Raw genomic sequence first — 22,311 nt, forward strand, 5'->3', positions numbered from 1 at the left:
GTAATATTTCTAAATTTTCACTTTTAAATGTGTCATTTGCTAGAGATTTTGGTAGATTTTCCTGTCAGATTAAGGAAGTTCTATTTTATTAATAGCTTGCTTAGCATGTTTTTCAAAGTAAATATTGGATTGTAGGCTCTTCTACATATTTTGAGAGCGCATAAGCTTTTTGTCTCCATTAATCTGTTGATGAGATGAATTACATTAATAGATTTTTCTATTATTGAACAACGCTTGCATTTGTTTGAAAAACTCTTCCTAGTCATGATTTTTTCTTATACATTGCTTGTTGCATTTGATATTTCATTTTGTATTTCAGCATCTATAGTCTAAAATCAGAACAGTATATAACTTCATTTTCTCAATCATTATGGGTATCAAGTTTCCAGAAATCTCTAAATATGCCAAGGAACTTTCTCTCTCTCTCTCCATCTCTCTCTCTCTCTCTCTCTCTCTCTCTCGTGTGTGTGTGTGTGTGTGTGTGTGTGTGTGTAGCTGGTTGATTCTGCAACTAATTTTAATTTCAGGCTATTTTATAAAATATCGGAAAGCCATATTCAATGTCCTTTTCCCTAGATTTGGATGCACATGCTTTCCTATCTGCAACATCTCTTTTTATTATTTTCTATCTTACAAAATCAGCATCATTGCGGTGCCCGGGTGGCTCTGTTGGTTGAGAGTCCGACTTGATTACAGCTCAGGTCATGATCTCAGGGTGGTGAGATCAAGCCGCGAGTCAAGCTCTGCACTGAGCCTGAAACCTGCTTAAGACTTTCTCTCCCTTTTCCTCTGTTCCCCCGCACCGGCCTCACATCTCTTGCTCGCTCGCTCCCTGTAAAAACTAAAATAAATAAATGAATAAACAAATAAATCATAAAATCAGCATCACTAAGGTGAACACAAAAAATTCAAAATTATGGGGCGCCTGGGTGGCTCAGTCGTTGGGTGACTGCCTTCGGCTCATGTCATGATCCCAGGGTCCAGGGATCAAGCCCCGCATCGAGCCCCGCATCGAGCCCCGCATCGAGCCCCGCATCGGGCTCCCTGCTCCGCGGGAAACCTGCTTCTCCCTCTCCCACTCCCCCTGCTTGTGTTCCCTCTCGCTATCTCTCTGTGTCAAATAAATAAATAAAAATCCTTAAAACAAAACAAAGCAAAACAAAACTTACAACCTTCCAAGTTTCTGTAATTTTTAGTGCTGCTTTTCTGAATCATTTTTTAAAGACCGTGGGCAAAATCTGCCTTTTTCCCTGGTAACCTTGGCATTTGACGGGTACGCTCTTCTCGGTTAACGTTCACAGCAGCGAGAACAGTGGAGGCAGGAGGTGGAAGCAGCTCCGCCTCAAGACACGGGAGTCACCGCAAGCCTGTAACAGCCTGAGGCCTCCCTCTTAGGCTGGCTCATTCTCGAGGACCTGTAACCGCTCATTTCAAATATGGAATGAAAAAAAAAGATACAATGCATAAATCCCACTAACTTTGACAGAGCAAACGAGACTTTTTGTGTGAGTGTGTGTTTTACATGGAGAATGAATAACAAGCTTATGAAATAGGTGCATTTACACCGATTGCATTTATGGTTTTCTACAACCCTCGTTCCCCTTTTCCCCTCTTCGGTCTTAATGTATTCTTTTGGGTTTCACTCAAGCCTTTCCTTTTCAGGGAAGCTGGACATCTTTGAGCCATTTTGCCTACTTTTTATTAAATGACAATGGATAATATTAATAAGTTGATGATATGAGTGACCAGTTATTGAACACTTGACTATATGCAAGGCTCTCTTCCAGAAATCTTACATATTTTATCTCATTTAATTCACACAATAACTCAGTGGATTAGGTACTACTCTTATTAATCTCATTTTATAGATATAAAAACTGAAGCACAAAAAGGTTCATCACTTGCCTACGATCACACAGGCGGAAGGGGCCAGAAGACTAACACAGGCTGTCTGATCTCAGAACCTAGACTCTTCACCATTACTCAGGGATATATGGTAACCAGGGAGACCGAGCTCTGCCAATAGACAGGCTGGCAAATATTTTAATTCCACTAAGAAATAGGATGCCTCAGGTAATTTAAAGTTCATATCTTTCCAAAACGTCTTTGAGAAGTATTTCCACAGGTGAGAATTTGAGGTCACTTGACAGTTCAGTGTAAAAGAGATACTGGGATGAACAGCAAATCTCAGCTTCACTTATTTTCTGTGGAAGCTTGACAAGTTTTATCACCACCCGGAGCTTAACTTTCCTAATGTATTAAATAGTGACAATAATACGTGAGTGTTGCTGTGAAGACTGAGATATCAGAGGATAATTCCCAGAATACGGTTAAGTACATCCTCAATTATTATTAGTTCATGTCCACCTTCTTCCGTCAACTGTAGTGCCAACTATGAATTTCCCTGGGGTAGGATGAGCCTGGGAAATGAGTTCAAGGGGAATGAAGGAAGTATTGATTAGCTGAGGAGGAACATTGCATTATTAATTTTTGTATCTCCCTCAATCAGTATCTTCAATGATCAGTGCATAACAAATGTTTGTTGTTAAATTGGTGAGTAAAAATGTCATAAAATTAAGTAGTCAGTGGATATTTTAAATATATAAAAATAAAGTCTTTCCACATATTTGACATGCATTTTAGAGGACTGAGGTAAACATAACATGCATGTTCCTGGGAAATTATTTACAATTAAGAACGATTGATGGGGGCCCCTTATTAATTTCCGACTTAAAGATACTCAGTTTTTACTGTGACACCATTTCTTGTTCTCTGACATGCTTAGGTTCGCATTTGTTTGATCATTCATTAAATTACCTGATTTATCTTCTAGACCAAAAACAGAGGATGCTTGGGTATTTGCAAAGCCTAATGCCATTCAGGCTCTTGGTGTGATGTCGTTTGGTGAGTATATGATTTCACAGGCCCTTTCTCAATATGGAGTCTTCGGTATAATGAAAAAGTTTCTTATTCGTGTCTGGAGAGCAAATGTCCCAAGTTTTAGGCTTCCTATTAGCACCATATGGTCTAGTTTGTGCCAACATAAAATTAGGCTCAAACTTTTCTCACTCATCACTAAAATTTGATTTAATTTGGACAAGTCTCTTTCTCATGCAGAAAACTCATTACAGTCATCTTATTTTTTAACTTGAAAATCTAGCAAGTGTTATGCGCTTATTCAAAACCTTGCACACAAAGTATTACAAATTGGCCAGATGTCTAAAGCTACTCTGTTATATACCAGATTGGAAAGGAAGCCATGGACTGAAAACATAGTGTTGTTTAGATTTCCCTTAAGATTGGAAGGCCACTAGGAAATGGAAAATGGGAGAGAAAGTTGAATAGGCCTGGTTTATATCAAGAGTGACATGAAGAGACCACATAAGCCTAACGTGAGTGAAATTTCTCATTCCTACAGTTGTTAAAAAAGTTATTTTTGGACATAGCTAGTGAATTAATGTATTTGAACTTCAGTAGCATTCCAAAGTCACATACATCTCTGAATTTTTAGAAGAAAAAAGAGAACCTTAGTGCTTGTGATAAAGGACAGTTGGAAGGCAGGCAGGCAGGGACAAGGGGCCCCTGCCCTAAGAGGAAACCACCCTTAAAAGGATTTTACACGGCCCTGGAAGGAGCCCTCCACCCTTTCCCATGTGCTGGATGACAAAAATCTGATTGGATGACAGGTGCAGGGAGGGTTAATCGATTAAAACAGCCCTCCAACAAGCCCACAAAAACCCCTATAGATTTAGAAACTCCAATGGCAACCCTCTCGGGTCCCCTCCGTCCTCGGGAGCTTTGTACTATCACTTTGCTATCGCTCAGTAAACTTGCTTCACTGCCTGCCACTCTGTCCGGTCTACCTCTTCGTTCTTCAAAGCCACCTGACCAAGAACTGTGGGCACCGAAGGAGAAGGAAATCCAGTAACATTTGCTTTAATGGTGCTCTTTTTTTTTTTCTTTTTTGTATTGCAGCATTTATTTGCCACCATAACTGCTTCTTAGTTTATGGTTCTTTGGAAGACCCCACAGTAGCTAACTGGTCCCGCATCATCCATGTGTCTGCCTTGGCTTCTGTACTTACCAGTACTCTCTTTGCTACATGTGGATACTTGACCTTTACTGGCTTCACCCAAGGTAAAATGAGAGATTCGGTTCTCATCATATTTTGTTATTCACATGGACTGGTTCTGTCGCTCCTCATTTTAGGCACAATTATACCCAGTATTCTACTTCAGAGTATCACTATCTCTTCTGTCCATTCTCTCCTCTCCCTTCCCACCTCTGCCATTTCTGTTTTCCTGATTTTCTCCCTTTTGAACTGCTAAACTTGTTTCTGTAGTTCCTTTCCTCTCTTCTTCCATGCTTTCACTTAAAAGCACTTGAAATCTGGCTTCCCTCTCCGCTGCAGCTTCACTTTCAGAAATACCAGCATCCTCCCACTCTTCAAAGTGAATCATCGTGGTTCTGATTCTCGTGCACCTCTGTGAATCACTTAACAGTTCCGAACATCCCGTCTTTCCTCCCGTAGGAGAAGGAGCACTACCACATCATCATTCACTCTTTCCCCCTGAGTGATTGCTCTTTGCTTTCTCTTACCTTCTCTCCCCTTCTACTCCCACCTTCCATTAACTGGCCCAGGCAAGTTGCCTTCTTTTCTCTCAACAAATTCCCTGGAGATTGTCATTGTTTTATAAACTCTAGTCCAGACCTTTCTTTTCATCTCCAGCCTCTGGCCTGCAGGACATTCCTACTTAGTTATCCCTTCTTGCCTTAAACACAAAACGTCATCTTTTGCACAGAACCAGCCCCACCTCTTCCCCCCTCCTCCTCCACCTCACCACCTGACACTGAATTTATTTCTCTTTTCCCTGTTCGCCCAGGCCCAACAGCTGAGTGGTTCTCTCTTCTTCCTTTGACCTGTGCACTCACTCCTCTGTGTAGTATTAATACCCTGGTAAATGCTGTGATTCAAACATGTCACAGCTTTTGCAGGTCTATTATCTCATTTGACCTTGAAACAACCCTATGAAGGTAAGTGGAATAACTAGTTTTACCCCCTGCTTAAAACACAAAGAGGTGAAGGAACCTGCCCAAGCTGGCTGGTGACAAAGTAGAAAACAAGTCTCCTGACTTCCAGTTCAATTTTCATTCCATTCTCTCTTGCTGTCTACCCCACTTTGGTCAAGGCCGACCCATTAAAAGCGTCTCTTATCCTCCAGCTCCTCTTCACTTAGTTTTCAGATGATACTAGGTACTCTTGGGTGTACTGTTTCAAATAGAGGTCACAGGTAACTATGATTATAGGCAGAGATTTCTCAAGAAATAAAGAAAAAAGTAAAAACGGCTTCAAAACAAAGTGTTTAACATAATTCCAATGCCATCAAAAATACAATCCATGTATGTGCCATTAGAGTGCGGCAATGAAGTGACCGTGAAAATCTTGATAAAAATTGTCTCAAAACATTGCCATGTATCACTGTTGCTACATCATTTGCCAAGGTGAATGGCCTGTAGGCTCCAGTCTGTACAAAACCTTGGTTTTTAAATGCCTTCCCTGTATGACATAAACCCTTTTTCTTAGTCACACCTTCCTAGTGTTGTTATCGGTGGTAATTGCTTAGATATAATTAAATCTTTACATAACAAAGCTGACGGGTTGGTTTTGGTTTGGGCTTTTTGTTGTTGTTTTTTTCTTTAACCTAGCTATAATTCCTGAAAATAGACTCAAGCTGGAATAAGCTGACATTGTTTCTTCAGGCCATTTCATCTTAGGCAAATCTGGTCTTTCCTGTGCAAACTGCTTGCTTCTTTTGTTTTCCCTTTTAGTAGATATATTTCAGCTTGTGAGGCAGTAAAGAAGTCGAGGTTGTTCTTGACATTCTCAGTCACTTTTTACTGAAGGTTAATGAACAGGGACCTTCTGTCCTCTTTTCTGAGTGGTAGAACATTTTCAGTCAAACTTGAAGCAGGTCTTTGCCACGACTGCTTGTGGTTTAATCCCTTTCTGCCTAAAAGGGACCCTAGGAGGTAATGTACATTTGTTCCAGTTGATAGGAGGAGGGGAGAAGAGTCATTAAAGTAAGTCTTGGCAGAGGTGGGTCATTTAGCTTTTTAATTAAAGAAAAAAGGACAGAAGTATAGTTTTGTTTTCTTTTTAAATAGTGTGGTAGTGTGTGACTTTGATCTTATTTTTCTATTCAGTCTAACTGGAAAATGTGACCCAAATTTTAAAATGTAAGCATGTTATATTAAGGAAATAAATAGGCCTGGGGCACCTGGGTGGCTCAGTTGTTAGGCGTCTGCCTTCGCCTCAGGTCATGGTCCCAGGGTCCTGGGATTGAGCCGTGCATCAGGCTCCCTGCTCAGTGGGGAAGACTGCTTCTCCCTCTCCCACTCCCCCTGCTTGTGTTCCCTCTCTCAATGTGTCTTTCTCTATCAAATAAATAAATAAAATCTTTAAAAAAAAAAAAAAAGGAAATAAATAGGCACAAATATTGTTTGTTTCAGTATTGGGAAACTTTTTACTGACATGACTTCTGAGCCCTCATTAGATCCCTCTATTTCTTCATAGATGTCTGAGAAAATGTAGTCTCTAAATAAGAATTGGTTCACGGTGTGCATGGTCCATTGTTTAGTTTGGAACTAATTAAATATAATGCTTTACCCCAGAAATAACCATATTTTCACAGTTTTGAATTAGTGTACTTGCACTCGGGTTCATCAGATACCATGAAAGGTGAATAGTTGCTGTGGCCCTCAGTCTGGGATTAAACCCTACAGCATGATACACAGGGAATTCAGCTCCCCAGATGTACTCGTCTGCTCTTCCTTTCAGGATTGCCCTTGATCTAAGAATAACATTTCAAAAGGAAATCTGTTTAAGACTTTTTTTTTTTAATAACAAAGTCACTTATTTACCAGAAACAAAGACCAGAAGCAAGTTTATAAAGCTAGTGCACAAGAATTTAGGGAGTTGGTTCAGGTGTCAGAAGACAATGGATGAAAGTATTTTTCAGAAGTTGATACAAATTTAAGGCAAATCTACTAAAAACAAACAATTAGAATAAGAGAAAAACTGTCACTGATGAATTCATCTTCAAGTGGAAAATGTACTAGTTTTAATATCAGTCATAATTATATAGTTATTGAAAACAAAAAACCTTGTATTTAGACTTGGCAGTCTATTCTATTAATTAAATGGAGTTTATGGAGCTCTACTTATACAATAAATATCCAATATCTGATTTGTTAGATATTTATCTCAAATATTCAGTTGAAATAAATCTATTTTATATTATTCTCCAGGAGACTTATTTGAAAACTATTGCAGAAATGATGATTTGGTAACATTCGGAAGGTTCTGTTATGGAGTCACTGTCATTTTAACGTACCCAATTGAATGTTTTGTGACTAGAGAGGTAAGCACAATTCCTTTCCAACATTTTACCTAGTCGATCCCTCTACTACATTTAATTTAGGAAGATTTGTAAATAATTTAAATCTGTAAATTCACAAGTGCATGGTAAGTCATATAATTTATAAGTCTCTTTTTCAACCAGTTTAAAGATAAATTTATATTCAAATGTTTACAAGTTACTTTTTCAAAAGTTGGATTTGAAGATCATGTTTGGTGGTTTAGTTTATATTAGCATAAGTATAAATATTTATACAACTGCATTCTAAAATGAATGCCAGCCTTTAATAGAGCCAAACTAAGTGGTTTTTTCTTAAAAGCATTCTTACAAAGAAATTAAGTACTAAGATTTAAAACGTGTTTTACAAAATCGTTCTTTTGCTAAGATGCTTTATAAGTCAATGTGTATTAAAGGCAACTTTGAACAGATTTTGATCAGTTTTGTTATTTTGAAAAAACTAAAATGTCTTATTATCTATGGAAAACCAAAATTCAATTTAAACCACTAGTTTACAGATATATTTTATTTATATATTTATACAAATATATATTTTTAAACCATGTAAAATAATAAAGATAGTATATTACATATATATGTATTTGTGATGTACTTGTACTATATGTATGGATTTGCAAAGGACGATTAAGTGAAAAAGAAATCATTCTTTTTCTGTAAAGCTGGATAGCTTGTCGGGAATCCCTCATACAGTCAGCGAAAAATCCACTGTACCAGTCAGCAGAAAAACATGATCCTGCTTCACAGTGGTTCTTTGAGCAATCACACTGAAAAGGGCTTAGTTTTAGGATCTATTCCTAGAGGCTGTTTACACAGTGCACCATGTGAATGGGTCTAATGTGTGAAGTGAACCGCCTACAGAGCTTTAAATACACTAACTAATCAGCAGGCTTCTAGAGGAAGACCAGTGCTTACCTTATGCCAGATCTGGGGGATAAGGAACTGCTCAGGAAAATGGAATAAGGAAATGTTCAGCACTATGTATATCCTTTACAATTAGCACTTGTCCTCACTTACAAATCTGTAACTCACAGACTAGTTCTCCACCTTGAATATAAGGGAGAAGTAGATTGAAATTTACTTTATGAAGATTTTTCAAATCTAAGAAACTTGAAAAATTTTTTGCTCTTGTTAGATGCAGGGATTGGTTTTATTTTAGCTTCTGCCCAGTACTTTGGGTTCAAATCTGATCTGTAGGTCAGCGGTAACAGATGCTACATTCTCATGTGGCTTCTGGTGAACTGCTTGTGGACAATCTGAGTCACTCCACCTGCACAGTTTATGTCTTTAGTTCTTGGAACTTGTTTCCTTTCTAGCTGCCATGACAGGAAGATAGAACTGACTCAAGAGTCTCTGCCATGATAGCAAATACTAGGCAGAGGAACCTCAAATATACTTCACTCATTCACTTCCTTTTTCTCTCCTTTCTACACACACACACACACACACACACACACACAGTTAGCATAAACACAGTCAAAGCCATTTCTACTCATAGATAAAGTAGCCAGCCACATAAAAGGGTGCCAAAAAGCCTGTGCATACCCCTAATGAATATCTCTCAGTAGCCTGCCACACGCAGTGATTTTCTACTATTATAATCATGTATTAGAGGCTTCTATAAGAATGAATTTTAAATATTTAAAAAACATCACTAATTGTAAACCATAAATAAGTAAAAGTTATTAATATTCCCAGTAATTATTAGTAGAGCTATGGCAGTATCCAGTCTGTGAGGAATGTTACTTATCTAGGAATGTTAGACAAGGAACAGCTTGGAGGGTTGGCTTCATTAAGGTCCCCCAGCATCTGACCTTCTACCATTTCCAACTCTTGTCTCAGGGCTCTCTTGCAGAGTCAGCCCTATTCAGATATTCTCTTTCTTGTCTTCCATAGGTATCTTTCCTGTTCTTCTTTCTTCTTTTGCTCCTTTCACACTGTTGCCTCAGTCTCTAATTCTGCTCTAAATCCTACCCATGTTTTAAGCCCTACCTCAAGCCAAGGTAGGACAAGGACATTTCAGGATTGCTGTAAAGCTGATTACTCAAGAAAGATGGATCTAGGTAACTAAAGCTCTTCTAGTTCTAAATTCCATTTGATCTTTTTTTATCCAGATCACTATTTGTTTTCTTAGATTGGTTGACTCTTTCCAATCTCCTCTCATTCAAAAATCTAAATACCATCCATAGATTCTGTTAGTGACGACCTTGTTGGACTCAAATACCTTATAAGGTAACTTCCTAAGATCTTTCTTACACTTGAGAAATATGTTTTTTCACCCATTATATACCATGTTTTGGGTCTGTAATATAATATACTACTGTCTAATAATTCAGCAAAGAATACTTGTTATTGAAACGTGTGTTTGTCTATGTGTAAGTACTTTGGAAAAGAGAGGACATTCGTATGGCTTAAGATTTGATTGATTGCCTTACTGGTAGTGTTTTATACAGTCCTAAGTGCTATAATATGACATACTTTCTTAATAAGTCCTGCATGCCTCTGAGAATCCGTCTCTAAATAATGTGTTTCTTTGGCAGGTAATTGCCAATGTGTTTTTTGGTGGGAATCTTTCATCGGTCCTCCACGTTATTGTAACAGTGGTTATCATTGCTGTAGCCATGTTTACATCATTGCTGATTGATTGCCTTGGAAAAGTTTTAGAACTCAATGTAAGTATATTTAAAGATTTACACCTCCATTTCTAAAAATCCCTTTAAAAAATAATGTTTACATTTAACGAAGGATGTATTTTCCCTAACAAAGGTATCAGTTTCTGAAATGAAATGAAAATGCGTTTGTTATGTAGTAATAAATCTTACAATGATGATTTTGTGTACTTTATAAGGCTATTTACTTTTAGAGCAGTGGTTCTCCCATGGGGGAGATTTTGCTCCTCCTCACCCAGGGAACATTTTTGTTGTCACAGGTGGATAGGTGGGTGCTACTGGCATCTATTGGGAAAGGCTGAGGATGCTGCTGACATCCCTACCATGCACAGGACAGCCCCCATCATAATTATCCAATCTAAAATGTCAGTGGTGCTGGGGTGCCTAGGTGGCTCAGTCGGTTAAGCGTCTGCCTTCGGCTCAGGTCATGATCCCAGGGTCCTGGGATCGAGCCTCACGTCTGGCTTCCTGCTCAGAGGAGAGCCTGCTTCTTCCTCTCCCTCTGCCTGCCACTCTGCCTACTTGTGTTCGCTCTCTGTCTCTCAAATAAATAAATAAAAATCTTTTAAAAAAATAAAAATAAAAACAAATAAATAAAATGTCTGTAGTGCTGAGGTTGAGACACCCTGGTTTGGAGCACTTTTTCATATTTTATTTTCTATAATACATAAACATTACTAAAAACAGCTACATATTAAGTGGATCTGGAAGTTGCTGCATAAAAATAGGTCTAGAGGAATTCATTAAATATGTGTGAATGAAGATAATTATATCCATACCCCACATTCACTTACCACAGCCCAAGTTCTTTTTCTTTAAAATATTTCATTTCCCTTTATAGACTTTCCCTCATAATCTCTACTGCTCTCTCCCAAATCTAAGTCCTTGTTATATCACATCTGAATTAATACTGGCTCTTTGTTTCAACTAGCACATATTTAAGTTCTGCTTCCAGTTTATCATGACAATACTTAAAAATCTCCACTTTCCTACCAGAGCAAGCATAAACTCTGTCCCCTCTATAATCTGACCCCATGCCTTCTATGGAAAGTTATTTACCATTTACTTTCCCAAATCCACCTTTAGCTCTAGTCAATCTTATTTGTGGCCTATGAGTAAGCCATAGTAATTCTTTCTTTTATCCTTTGGCTTATGTTTATTCTTTTACAATTATTATTATCCTTTCATTTCTGTCCAAATCTCACAAGGATTTAAGGTCTAGTGCAACTTCTAACTCATTTATTTGTTGATCAAGTATATATTATTACTATATAATTGAGATACAATGATGGGAGGAAATCAGAAAGGATCTATGCTTTCATGGAGCATACAATCTCACAAATAAACATGAAAAGTTCAGCTGCTATGTAAATCAAGAAGAAGAGAAAGGAAAGAGATGGATTCCCAAAAGACATTTATGAGAAAAGATCAATAGGATTTTGTGACAAAGGGGGATAGAGGGACACATCAAGAATGACTCCTTGGTTCTACTTTGTGGAGCTGGGACAATGATGCCATCTGGTGAGAAATGAATAGAAATGGATCTACCACTTCAGAGTCATTAATCTTACTCTTCTACAATCTTTATGGAATTTCTATTCAGAATCCCACCACTTAGCATTTATTAATTATGCACCACAGGGAGGGCAGACTTTTACAGATGGGATCCCAAGTCATTATTTACTCACTCCATTGAGAGTTGAGGGATAGGTGAAGGTATTATTGTCAGTGCCCAAGATACTATTCCCTCCAGATGCCATCTGGATTTGAAGTTCCAGACAAAATAGATTCCAGTCAGTAATACACTCTTGGGGATGTCCTCGTAGCAGGGTATGTGAAGAGTAGGGAGTAGGCTGTTTCCCAAAACCACAGGAGCCTGGGGAATCATCTATTCCACCAGCATTGGAAAGAAAGTTCATAGGAGAGATGCATAAATATCAAAGGTAACTTTCACCTACCTCTCCGTTTTGCATAGACCAAAGTCTCGAAGGTTCATACAAAATCATTTCACATTCCAACCTTGATCTATGTAAGTGGATGACTGCTACCTTAATGCACTAACTTGATTTACGTATTGTCATCATGTATCATATACTGTCTGGATTGTCCATAAGCTTGCCTTCCCTACCAGAGAGTAAGTTCTTTGAAGACAAGAATGATATTTAGCTGCCTCTTCCATCCTCCACAGTATATGGCATAGTGCTAAGAACACAGTGCTAAAATTACTGCATGAGCAATTGCCCCTTGGGACCACAGATCAGGAACTATTTCTACCAATGTTCCTGGACATAAAAGACATCCTTTAGTGTAGCACTGGGATAGTAAGTGTTACCAAAAATTGATGGCATTGACAATGATAGTAATCTTTCATCTGTGCTGAGGTATGATCAACCTCAGATTCCCAGATCTGTTATTTCTTACTTTGTTAAATGTCTCATTTGAGTTCATATTTGGTTGTTTTTTTTTTTAATATTGTAGAATTTTGATATGAAAAAATGTTTATCAACTGCCTGATAGCTCACCACATGTTGATAGCCTAACAATTTTTTATTCCCTTTAAATTAAACAAGCATATACATATTGCTTATATTTTAGTAATGATATATTTTTGTAAACATTACCCTAACTTTCTGTTAATTGCTTATCTCTCTGACACTTGCACAACAAAATTGTAAGCACTTGATTACATTAAATATTCCCTATTGTACTTATGTTGAAAGTTTTTTGTGGTTAAGACAGAATTCTGGGGGTGCCTGGGTGGCTCAGTTGTTAAGCATCTGCCTTTGGCTCAGGTCATGATCCCAGGGTCCTGGGATCAAGTCCCCCATCAGGCTCTCCGCTCAGCAGAAAGCATGCTTCTCCCTCTCCCACTCCCCCTGCTTGTGTTCCCTCTCTCGCTGTGTCTCTCTCTGTCAAATAAATAAATAAAAATCTTTAAAAAATAAAAAAAAATTTAAAAAGACAGAATTCTGGTATTATAGAATAATAAGGGGGAGAATATTGGGTGAATGTCTATTATAAAGCCAAGATCTCAGCTGGTTGTGGAAGACTATTTTAAAAAATTTAAAACATGATTCTAGATCCTTAGGCTTTTTTAAAAAAAACCTGGTTACATAGATATTCATAAAAAGACAATTAAATAAGATTTATTTTAAGTTGTCTGTTACGATCTAATAACCCAAGACAATTACACTAGGTTTAAAGAAATGAGCCCATAACTATTTGGTCAATTAATTGTTGGCAAAGCAGGAAAAAATATCCAACGGGAAAAGACAGTCTCTTCAACAAATGGTGTTGGGAAAAGTGGATAGCAACATGCAAAAGAATAAAACTGGGCCATTGCCTTACATCAAATACAAAAATAATTTCAAAATGGATTAAAGACCTAAATGTGAGACTTGAAACTAAAAATCCTACAGGAGAACACAGGCAGTAGTAAACCATTTGACATCAGCCATAGCAACTTCTTGCTACATATGTCTCCTGAGGCAAGGGAAACAAAAGTAAAAATAACCTATTGGGACTACATCAAAATAAAAAGCTTCTGCACAGAGAAGGAAACAATCCACAACACTAAAAGGCAACCTATGGAATGGGAGAAGATATTTGCAAATGACCTCTGATAAAGGGTCAGTATCCAAAATATATAAAGACCTTATAAAACTCAACACCCCAAAAATGAATAATCCAATTTAAAAATGGGCAGAAGACATACAGAGAGCCAACAGAGATATGAAAAGATGCTCAACATCACTCATCATCAGGGAAATACAAATCAAAACTTCAATGAGATGTCATCTCACACCTGCCAGAATGGCTAAAATTAACAACACAAGAAAAAATAGATGTTGGCAAGAATATGGAGAAAGGGGAATCCTCTTGCACTGTTGGTGGGAATGCAAACTGGTGCAGTCATTCTGGAGAACAGTATGGAGGTTCCTCAAAAAGTTAAAAATAGGGGCGCCTGGGTGGCTCAGTTGGTTAGGCGACTGCCTTCGGCTCAGGTCATGATCCTGGAGTCCCGGGATCGAGTCCCGCATCGGGCTCCCTGCTCGGCGGGGTGTCTGCTTCTCCCTTGGACCCTCCCCCATCTCATGCTCTCTCTCTCTATCTCATTCTCTCTCTCAAATAAATAAATAAAATCTTTAAAAAAAAATTAAAAAAAAAAAAAGTTAAAAATAGAACAACCCTAAGACCCAGCAATTGCACTACTAGGTATTTACCCAAAGAATACAAAAACACTAATTCAAAGGGATACAGGCACCCTAATGTCTATTGCAGCATTATCTATAATAACTAAATTATGGAAACAGCCCAAATGTCCATCGAGTGGTGAATGGATAAAGAAGATGTGGCGTACATACACAATGGAATATTACTCAGACATAAAGAAGAATGAAATCTTGCCATTTGTAACAACATGGATGGAGCTAGAGAGTATTACCCTAAGTGAAGTAAGTCAGAGAAAGAAAAATACAATATGATTTCACTCATTTGTAGAATTTAGGAAACACACAAGCAAAGGGAGAAAAAGAGAGAGGGAGGCAAACCAAGAAACAGACTCTCAACTATAGAGAACTGATGATTACCAGAGGGGAGGTAGGTGGGGGATGGGTTATACAGGTGATGGGGATTAAGGAGCGCACTTGTGATAAGCAACAGGTGTTGCATGGAAATGCCGAAACACTAAGGGCATTTTATGAGAATGTAATAAAATATAGGATCTCCATTCTTTTACAGATCACCTGAGCATATGTTTTTCCAATCAACAAAAATCTTTTGGCATGCACAACATATTCATATCTTTACTCATCTCCCTTCTTGTGGACATTTGTCATGTTTAATAGAGCCAGATGAGGCATCATTTCTCTCAGTAACTAACGTAGTCTGGATCATGCAACACTTTAGAAGTACCTAAAGCATGCTGTGTTCCACTTCAGAATGACAGTGTGAGCTAACATGTATCGATTACTCTGTGCCAAGTGTTTTGCATGAGTTATCTTCCTTAATCTGTATTAGTTTTATAGATGAAGAAACTGAGGCACAGAGTGATTAAATAGTTCACACTAGCTGTAAGTGGCAGAATCAAGATTTGAACACAGGCTTTCAGCCCCTATAGCCCACATTTTTTATTATTATGCTAGCCTAAGGTTTCCAAAAAAAAGGCTTTAAATTATATAAAATAAGCAGATTCATTTCTCTATCCAAATTTTAGGTTAAAAGCCTCTACATTAAATTTACCTATAAGTGAGGTTAAGAGTAATCCATAATATATATGGCTAGACTTTAATGAGTTAAAATCAATACCAGGAGATGAAATAACATGGAACTGAAAGTTTTTCATCTAAATTAATTTTTAACTAATAGCTTTTATCTCAGTTAACAATGTACTCTAAGAATTCTTTTCTACTGTGGTGTCTGAATCATCGCTAAGTAGAATAATGATCTTCACTAATGAGATGTGTAATAGAATCAGACCTTCAATTTGTGAAGTTAGGGAAATGCTGTTACTTACTATAACTAGAATAATATAGGATAAATTATTTGGAGTTTTATTAGTACCTAATAAAAAGCAAAACCCCATTTAGAGCTTAGCTTCCTTTTTATTTCATTGTTTTCATAGCAGTAGACAACAATGACATATTTTCCAAAGGAAATACACCCTCCATTTTAAAGGATTCATTTTAGAAGCAAATAAAATAAATAGAAGTCCCATTCGTGGTATAAGAATCCAGGATCTGGGCACTGATGTTGCTAATAGAAAAAAAAAAGGCATCTACAGTAATTGGGCCCTATGCGTTTTTTACTCACAGTACAAAGAGAAAAGATGAAGCAGCTGGGGCCTGTGGCCAGAGTAACCAGCCCAAAAAGCATCCTGCACAGCTTAAAGTAGAAAGATGCAAGCAAGCCAATTACCCAGCACCAGCCCACATAGAGAGATACATCATCAGGGTGAGCAAGGCATAGTCCAAGCTGCCAAAGACCTCCTGAGTTAGAGTTTCTCTTTAAGGTACAGGAATACATTTCATGAATCCAAACTGATTACAAAGTAGAAACTTAGAAGAGGTATAAGCATTCTTTTGTTTAGTTTTCAGCTTCCTTGTATCCTTTGAGAAGTTTTCTATTCTGGTAGGAGAATTCAGTTAAGTTCCCAATTTGTACTGCCAGTAAAAATCTTCAACACCTTCTGTTATTTCCTTACAGCAAATTGCAGAATGCCCTGGCATCAACAGTATTATTATCAAAGGACAGTGCAGCCCTGCCTTTAAAATAAGGCTATATTTTATTATCCCTTTAATGAAAGGATATTTACATCCTGTCAAGCAATTCCAAAAATTATTCCAAAGCCAGTGGTGTATTCTCACACAAGGCTATATTTAGTAGATCAAATAAGCAGGACAAATTTACAGGAAAAAGAGCAGATGGAACTGCTATATATCATTCTACTGATGATCTTGGGTCCTAACAACAACCTCTAGCAAGACTGCGCTTTCAAATATTAAGAAAGTAACTGCTATCTAGACAAGATACTCAACTGGACTTCTTCCAGTACAAACATCAGCTATATAGTTTTCCCACTAATTGCTACTTTCTCAACTCTTAAGAATTATAGCATAAACAGAACACCCATTGCTTTGGACTGCCCAGCAAGTTAGGTTTGGAAGTGTCCCAAAATGCTGACTGATGACAGCTTCTTAGCAGCAGCTGGTGGCGGTTTTCATCCTGATAGCACTTTCAACACTCTGAAGTTCCAGATGAATTAGCTTCACATGTTTGTTCCTGTAAAGAGAAGAGACTCTATACATATACACACCCCCACACCCACATACATATATTTATATCTTAATTATTTTTTCATTGTTTTCACAATTTTTTCAAAGAAATCAAAGGATAATAATTATTATAAACACAGATGGAGTTCTACAGTATTTTTCTTAAAAGAACATTGTTAGTTTCAAGTGCTTCGAGACAAAGGAGTCCATAATTCATTCAATTCTTGCCATGTGAAAACTAATTCTTTATATCTGTGTACCTTTGTAGGTATTCATTTGTATGCAGATACCATGAATGGGAAAATTACATTTTCCGTATATTTTAAATGAGAATACACTTTAGCACCTCTTTTCTCACTCGTATCTTTGGCTATAGACATATTTTCCATAAAGTGTGGTCCTTCTTATTCTTCTCCAAATTTTTAGATAGTGCCTCAATAGTCATTTCATAACATATTCCAACCAACTGCCATTTCTCTGGACTTCTATTTTTATAAAAGCTAAAAAAGCTATATTTTTGGAATCATAGTTGTAATATTCCTGGTCTGAGGATGGCACTGAGTATAACAGTAATTTTAGTAAATGATGATATTGAGAAAATATTTCTTTTAAAACTATTTTAAGTTATAATCTGTTTTTTACATCATCCAGCTTCAAAATCAGGTTTCTGTGATTTTGCCCTGGGGAAATCTACCAAATAATGTGTCAAAAAGCATTTAAACCTTAGGTGATAGGTGTATAGAGTTTCATTATACTATTCTTTCTACTTTTTGTATATTTACATATTTCCATAATAACTTTTTGAAATATAGCAAAACATGTATTTTATGGAAAGCTTGCTTTTAGTTTTAAACCAATATCCCATTTGTTATTGTCCGTTTTTAAAAACTTATGTTTTATGGCTTAAGAGAATGTCATTTGTTATACAATTATATTTAATATATTTTAATAGTATGTTATATTTTTTAATATATAATTAACATTTAATATAATTTTAAAACTATATTGCCTAAAATGCATTACATTTTAACATTATATCATTTGCAGTGTCTAGTGCAAATTTAGCTTCCTCAAAGGGAAAGTGTCTTTTCTTTGAAGTCAATAACTCTTGGTATTTTTTTTATTTTGTTAGGATTTATTTATTTGAGAGAGAGAAAGAGAGCACACACACAACGTGGCATTGAGTGGGAGGAGGGGCAGAGAGAGAGAGAAAGAGAATCTCAAGCAGACTCCCTGCTGAGTGCAGAGACTGACATGTGGCTCCATCTCACGACCGTGAGATCACAACCTGAGCCAAAATCAAGAGTGGAGGCTTAACTGACTGAGCCACCAGGTGCCCCTCTTGGTATTTTTATAATAGACAACACTATTCCCCATAATTTTCAATCTGACATGCCCCCTCAGGTTGGACTTATCCATAAGCGAACGTAGGTGAAGGTGAATGAGTCATAGTCATATAGTTATGCTGTCAATTTTCTAGGGTACTTAACATGTTTAGTTTTACTTGAAAGAGGATTATGAAATGCTATTTCATATTAAGTGCCCTCGGGGTGATAGTTTTCATTTCTCATACAGAGGGGCACCTACTTTCACACCAACTCAAGAAAGAGGAAAGATAATATCCCCTACACACTTCCCGGAAGTCAGTCCCCTCTTGTGCATATATGACAAATAGACTGCTCCCATTTGAACAGCATAATAGTTACTCAGCAATTTGAAATAAGAATGTAAGAAAATGTGATGTGCTGAAAATATGGGACATTTCAAGAGTTTGCCAGAAGTTGGTCTTACCTTCTGCTTTATTTTCTAAATTATTATTTTCTGATCATTTTTTTCTTAAGTCTGATACACTATTTTATTCGAATTATTTGTAAATATATCATCAGAAAGGGGACATGTGGACATGTCTTAGGACACTATTCCTAAGTCTTTATTGGGTTATTCTTCTTTCCCTTGGTTGATTCAACTAAACCTATTTAACTTTTAACATGTACAAAGACAAATACATTTTGTAAATCTATTTCAAAAACTGTCCAGGGGCACCTGGGTGGCTCAGTCGTTAGGCATCTGCTTTTGGCTCAGGTCATGATCCCAGGGTCCTGGAATCGAGCCCCGCATCGGGCTCTCTGTTCAGCGGGGAGCCTGCTTCTCCCTCTCCCGCTCCCCCTGCTTGTGTTCCCTCTCTCGACTGTGTCTCTCTCTGTCAGATAAATAAAATCTTAAAAAAAAATGTCCAAAGAATGCTCCATTTGGTAACATATTGTTATTTCTTGTTTTCAATATGCAGGGTGTGCTCTGTGCCGCTCCACTAATTTTTATCATTCCATCAGCATGCTATCTGAAACTGTCTGAAGAACCAAGGACACACTCAGATAAGATTATGTCCTGTATCATGCTTCCTGTCGGTGTCATGGTGATGGTTGCTGGACTAGTCATGGCCATCGCAAATCCTCAAGACTGCACCCATGGGCGGGAAATGTTCTACTGCTTTGCTGACAATCTCTCCCTCACAAACATCTCAGTTTCTCATCTTCAACTGACAACACAACTTTCAGTTTTAAACAGCAGTACCTTTCAATGAGTTGACTGCTTTCAAAAGTATATATGTTTTGAGAGACTTGTAAACGGCATCACATTCACACAGGTTTTAGTCTGTATATTATAAAATTATTATTTTGGCATTTATCAAGACTTAGTTTCCTTTACTCATTAGTCCAATATAAAAGATAAAGAGGAAAAGAAAATTGAATGTATTTTTTTGTTTTATTGCTTTATTTTAAACAAAATTAATATTTTGTTTTAATGACTGCGCTGCCTTAATCTCAGCTGCAGGAGGAAAAGTGAAGCCCTTGGCCCTTGCTGCCACCCTCTCAAAGCATTATTCTTTTATTCAGTAGGTGAGCCAACATACTGCACTCCAAAATAAGTAGGTGATTGTGGGTTGGAATTTTGTGTGTATGTATCCTGTATGAGAAAAATTTTTTTGTGTCTTTTAAAGTTTATGAATCGAAGAGAAGGGAAACTGAAAACTATTAAAAGGAATAGATATCCCAAGAGAAAAATGAAAGTCTCCATTACAATTTCAGCAGATCCCTTGTTTAGAGGGGAGTGAATCTCTGGAGAAGTGAGTAAAGTTCTTCCCATGTTAAGAAGCATGAATAATAGACTGTACAGAGCAAGATGTATGAAAAATCAAAATTACCTCTCAAGTTCTGATCCTGTGGGAATACAATGGTAGTGCCAATAAATAAATTATAAAGCAGTGGGGGGAACCACAAGTTGTTCTCAGGCACAAGCCCAAGAGATGGGTTATGTGTCAGCTTTGGACCTGTTGAATTTCAAGTACTGATGGGAGTACACAACCGGAAGCTGAACTTTGAGACTAGAAGCTTGTAAGAAAAATCAGGGCCCCAGAAGAAGGATTCTCACTCCTCTGGGATCCTCAGAGAAATTCTCAAGAGTGCTTGTTGGCTGGATTTTCCAGAAGCAGACGCTGAGTTGGAGTTTGGCATGAGGGGTATTTATTAAGGATCATCACTAATGGAAGAGAGGCAGAAAGCAGGATCGAGAGGGCAAGATGGAACTGCAAGGCAAGGCAGGCCAACAAAGCCTCAGCCAAGTCCACGGGAGACTGGAACATATGTGGCCCATCATAGTTGTCCCTGTTTGGGTGAAATAGCCAAGTTTTAATACCACTGCCTCCATCTGTCCTTCAATGTGGGTACCTGTGGAGGCTGAACCCTTGGCAGCTCTTTGCAGCTGAACAAACCCTAAAGGAACTGAGAACTGGATGCTGTCTTCTAGTGGCTGGGGCACCACATGCTTCCTTGTAGGGGAACTGGTAGGCACAGCTGTGTCCACCACAGTGGCATTCCGTTTTTTAATGAGGATTTTTTAAATATCTTTCATGAGGATTTCACATCTGATGCTCTTTTTAAAATAACAAGAAAATCTGGGACCATCTGGACAGCTACCCTACATCAAATCACCCCCAATTTTCTCAACTTTTCATTTGTATTTCAAGTTGACAATCGAGAGCACTGTATTAATTGTTGCCAAATAGAAAATATCGCAAGCAGAGTTAATACACACATGATGTGTTTGTACAAATCACGGCAAAAGAAAAAAAAAACCCACGGGAAGTGTATAAAGGCTAGTTTCACCGTGGTTTGAATAAAGAAGTGGTGAGAGCTGAGTCATCACGTGACTCAGTAAGAAAGGCCTGTTGACAGCACAGAAAGCTGCACCTTAGGCAGAACCATGCTAGGGCTCGGGGTGTGATGTTTTTGCTTCAATAAAACATGATCCGTGCACCTCAGTTAGTTTAAATTCTATTGGCTGTATAACTTTTCTGTATTTAATTTGTAGATTTGTTTCTTTATAGTTGTTATAAGAATCATAAGGTTAAGTGGTTTGTGCCTATTTTTAGACTGATACATGTTTTGGTAAAATAGTAATAAAAATACTTTCACTCCATATTGAGGGAATGTAAGAAATTTTTGCAGCAGTCTATCCCTACATTACTCAAGACTGAGAAACACTGACCTACATAGTTATTAGATAAAATCACAAGAGATGAGAGTTCCAAGAATGTACAAAGAGAAGCACATCAAGGATAATGTAATTTAGCACTTAACCATCTATTATCTTGTAGTTTGGGTATTGCTTCAGATACCAAAAGTTAAATTAACCTTGAATGTTTGAGTAGGTTAAAAAACAAAAGAAAAAAACTCCTGGTAGGAACCGAGTATCACATTAACGCCTAATAAATATTAGTTCTGTTTTTTTTTTATTCCTAATCCACTGTAGAATAAAACTGCCTTACATGAATTACCAACATCTTTCAAATTATGATAGAATAAATTTTAGAAACTCACATCTATTTTGCAAGAATACTTGTCTGTCTCTTTATTTCGCCACCACGCAAAACTTCGAGAACTAGCCCCCATCTATTTTCCGCCTCAATTTAATAAGAGATTTCTACTGAAACTCATTCCTTCCCTGCCACTTCTTGCCCTTAACAAAGCAACTTGAGGATTTAAAACCAATTTCTGAGGCTGGGTGATAGACATTGGGGAGGGTATGGGCTATGGTGAAGGCTGTGAATTGTGTAAGACTGTTGAATCACAGAGCTGTACCTCAGAAACAAATAATACATTATATGTTAAAAAAAAAAGAAGAAGATAATAAGAAGGGAAAAATGAAGGGGCAGAAATCGGAGGGGGAGACGAACCATGAGAGACTATGGACTCTGAGAAACAAACTGAGGGTTCTAGAAGGGAGGGGGGTGAGGGGATGGGTTAGCCTGGTGATGGGTATTAAAGAGGGCACGTTCTGCATGGAGCACTGGGTGTTACACACAAACAATGAATCATGGAACACTACATCAAAAACTAATGATGTAAGGTATGGTGATTAACATAACATAATAAAATA

The 22,311-nt window shown here is 37.5% G+C and overlaps 1 protein-coding gene across 1 annotated transcript in view; it reads left to right on the plus strand.

Annotated features, from left to right (window-relative positions):
• Positions 1–21,751, plus strand: part of SLC38A11 (solute carrier family 38 member 11) — a 54,144-nt gene extending 32,393 nt beyond the window's left edge. The window contains exons 8-12 of the mRNA XM_025852386.2: positions 2,834–2,904; positions 3,976–4,137; positions 7,309–7,421; positions 9,974–10,105; positions 19,163–21,751. Coding sequence (XP_025708171.1) covers positions 2,834–2,904; positions 3,976–4,137; positions 7,309–7,421; positions 9,974–10,105; positions 19,163–19,456 — 772 coding nt within the window. The 3' untranslated portion in view covers positions 19,457–21,751. The remainder of the gene's footprint in view (positions 1–2,833; positions 2,905–3,975; positions 4,138–7,308; positions 7,422–9,973; positions 10,106–19,162) is intronic.
• The last annotated feature ends 560 nt before the right edge of the window (positions 21,752–22,311 follow it).

Source organism: Callorhinus ursinus, unplaced genomic scaffold (genome assembly GCF_003265705.2).
Source record: "Callorhinus ursinus isolate GAN/ISIS: 27379988/994484 unplaced genomic scaffold, GSC_fseal_2.0 scaffold2, whole genome shotgun sequence".
Classification (NCBI taxonomy): Eukaryota; Metazoa; Chordata; class Mammalia; order Carnivora; family Otariidae; genus Callorhinus; species Callorhinus ursinus.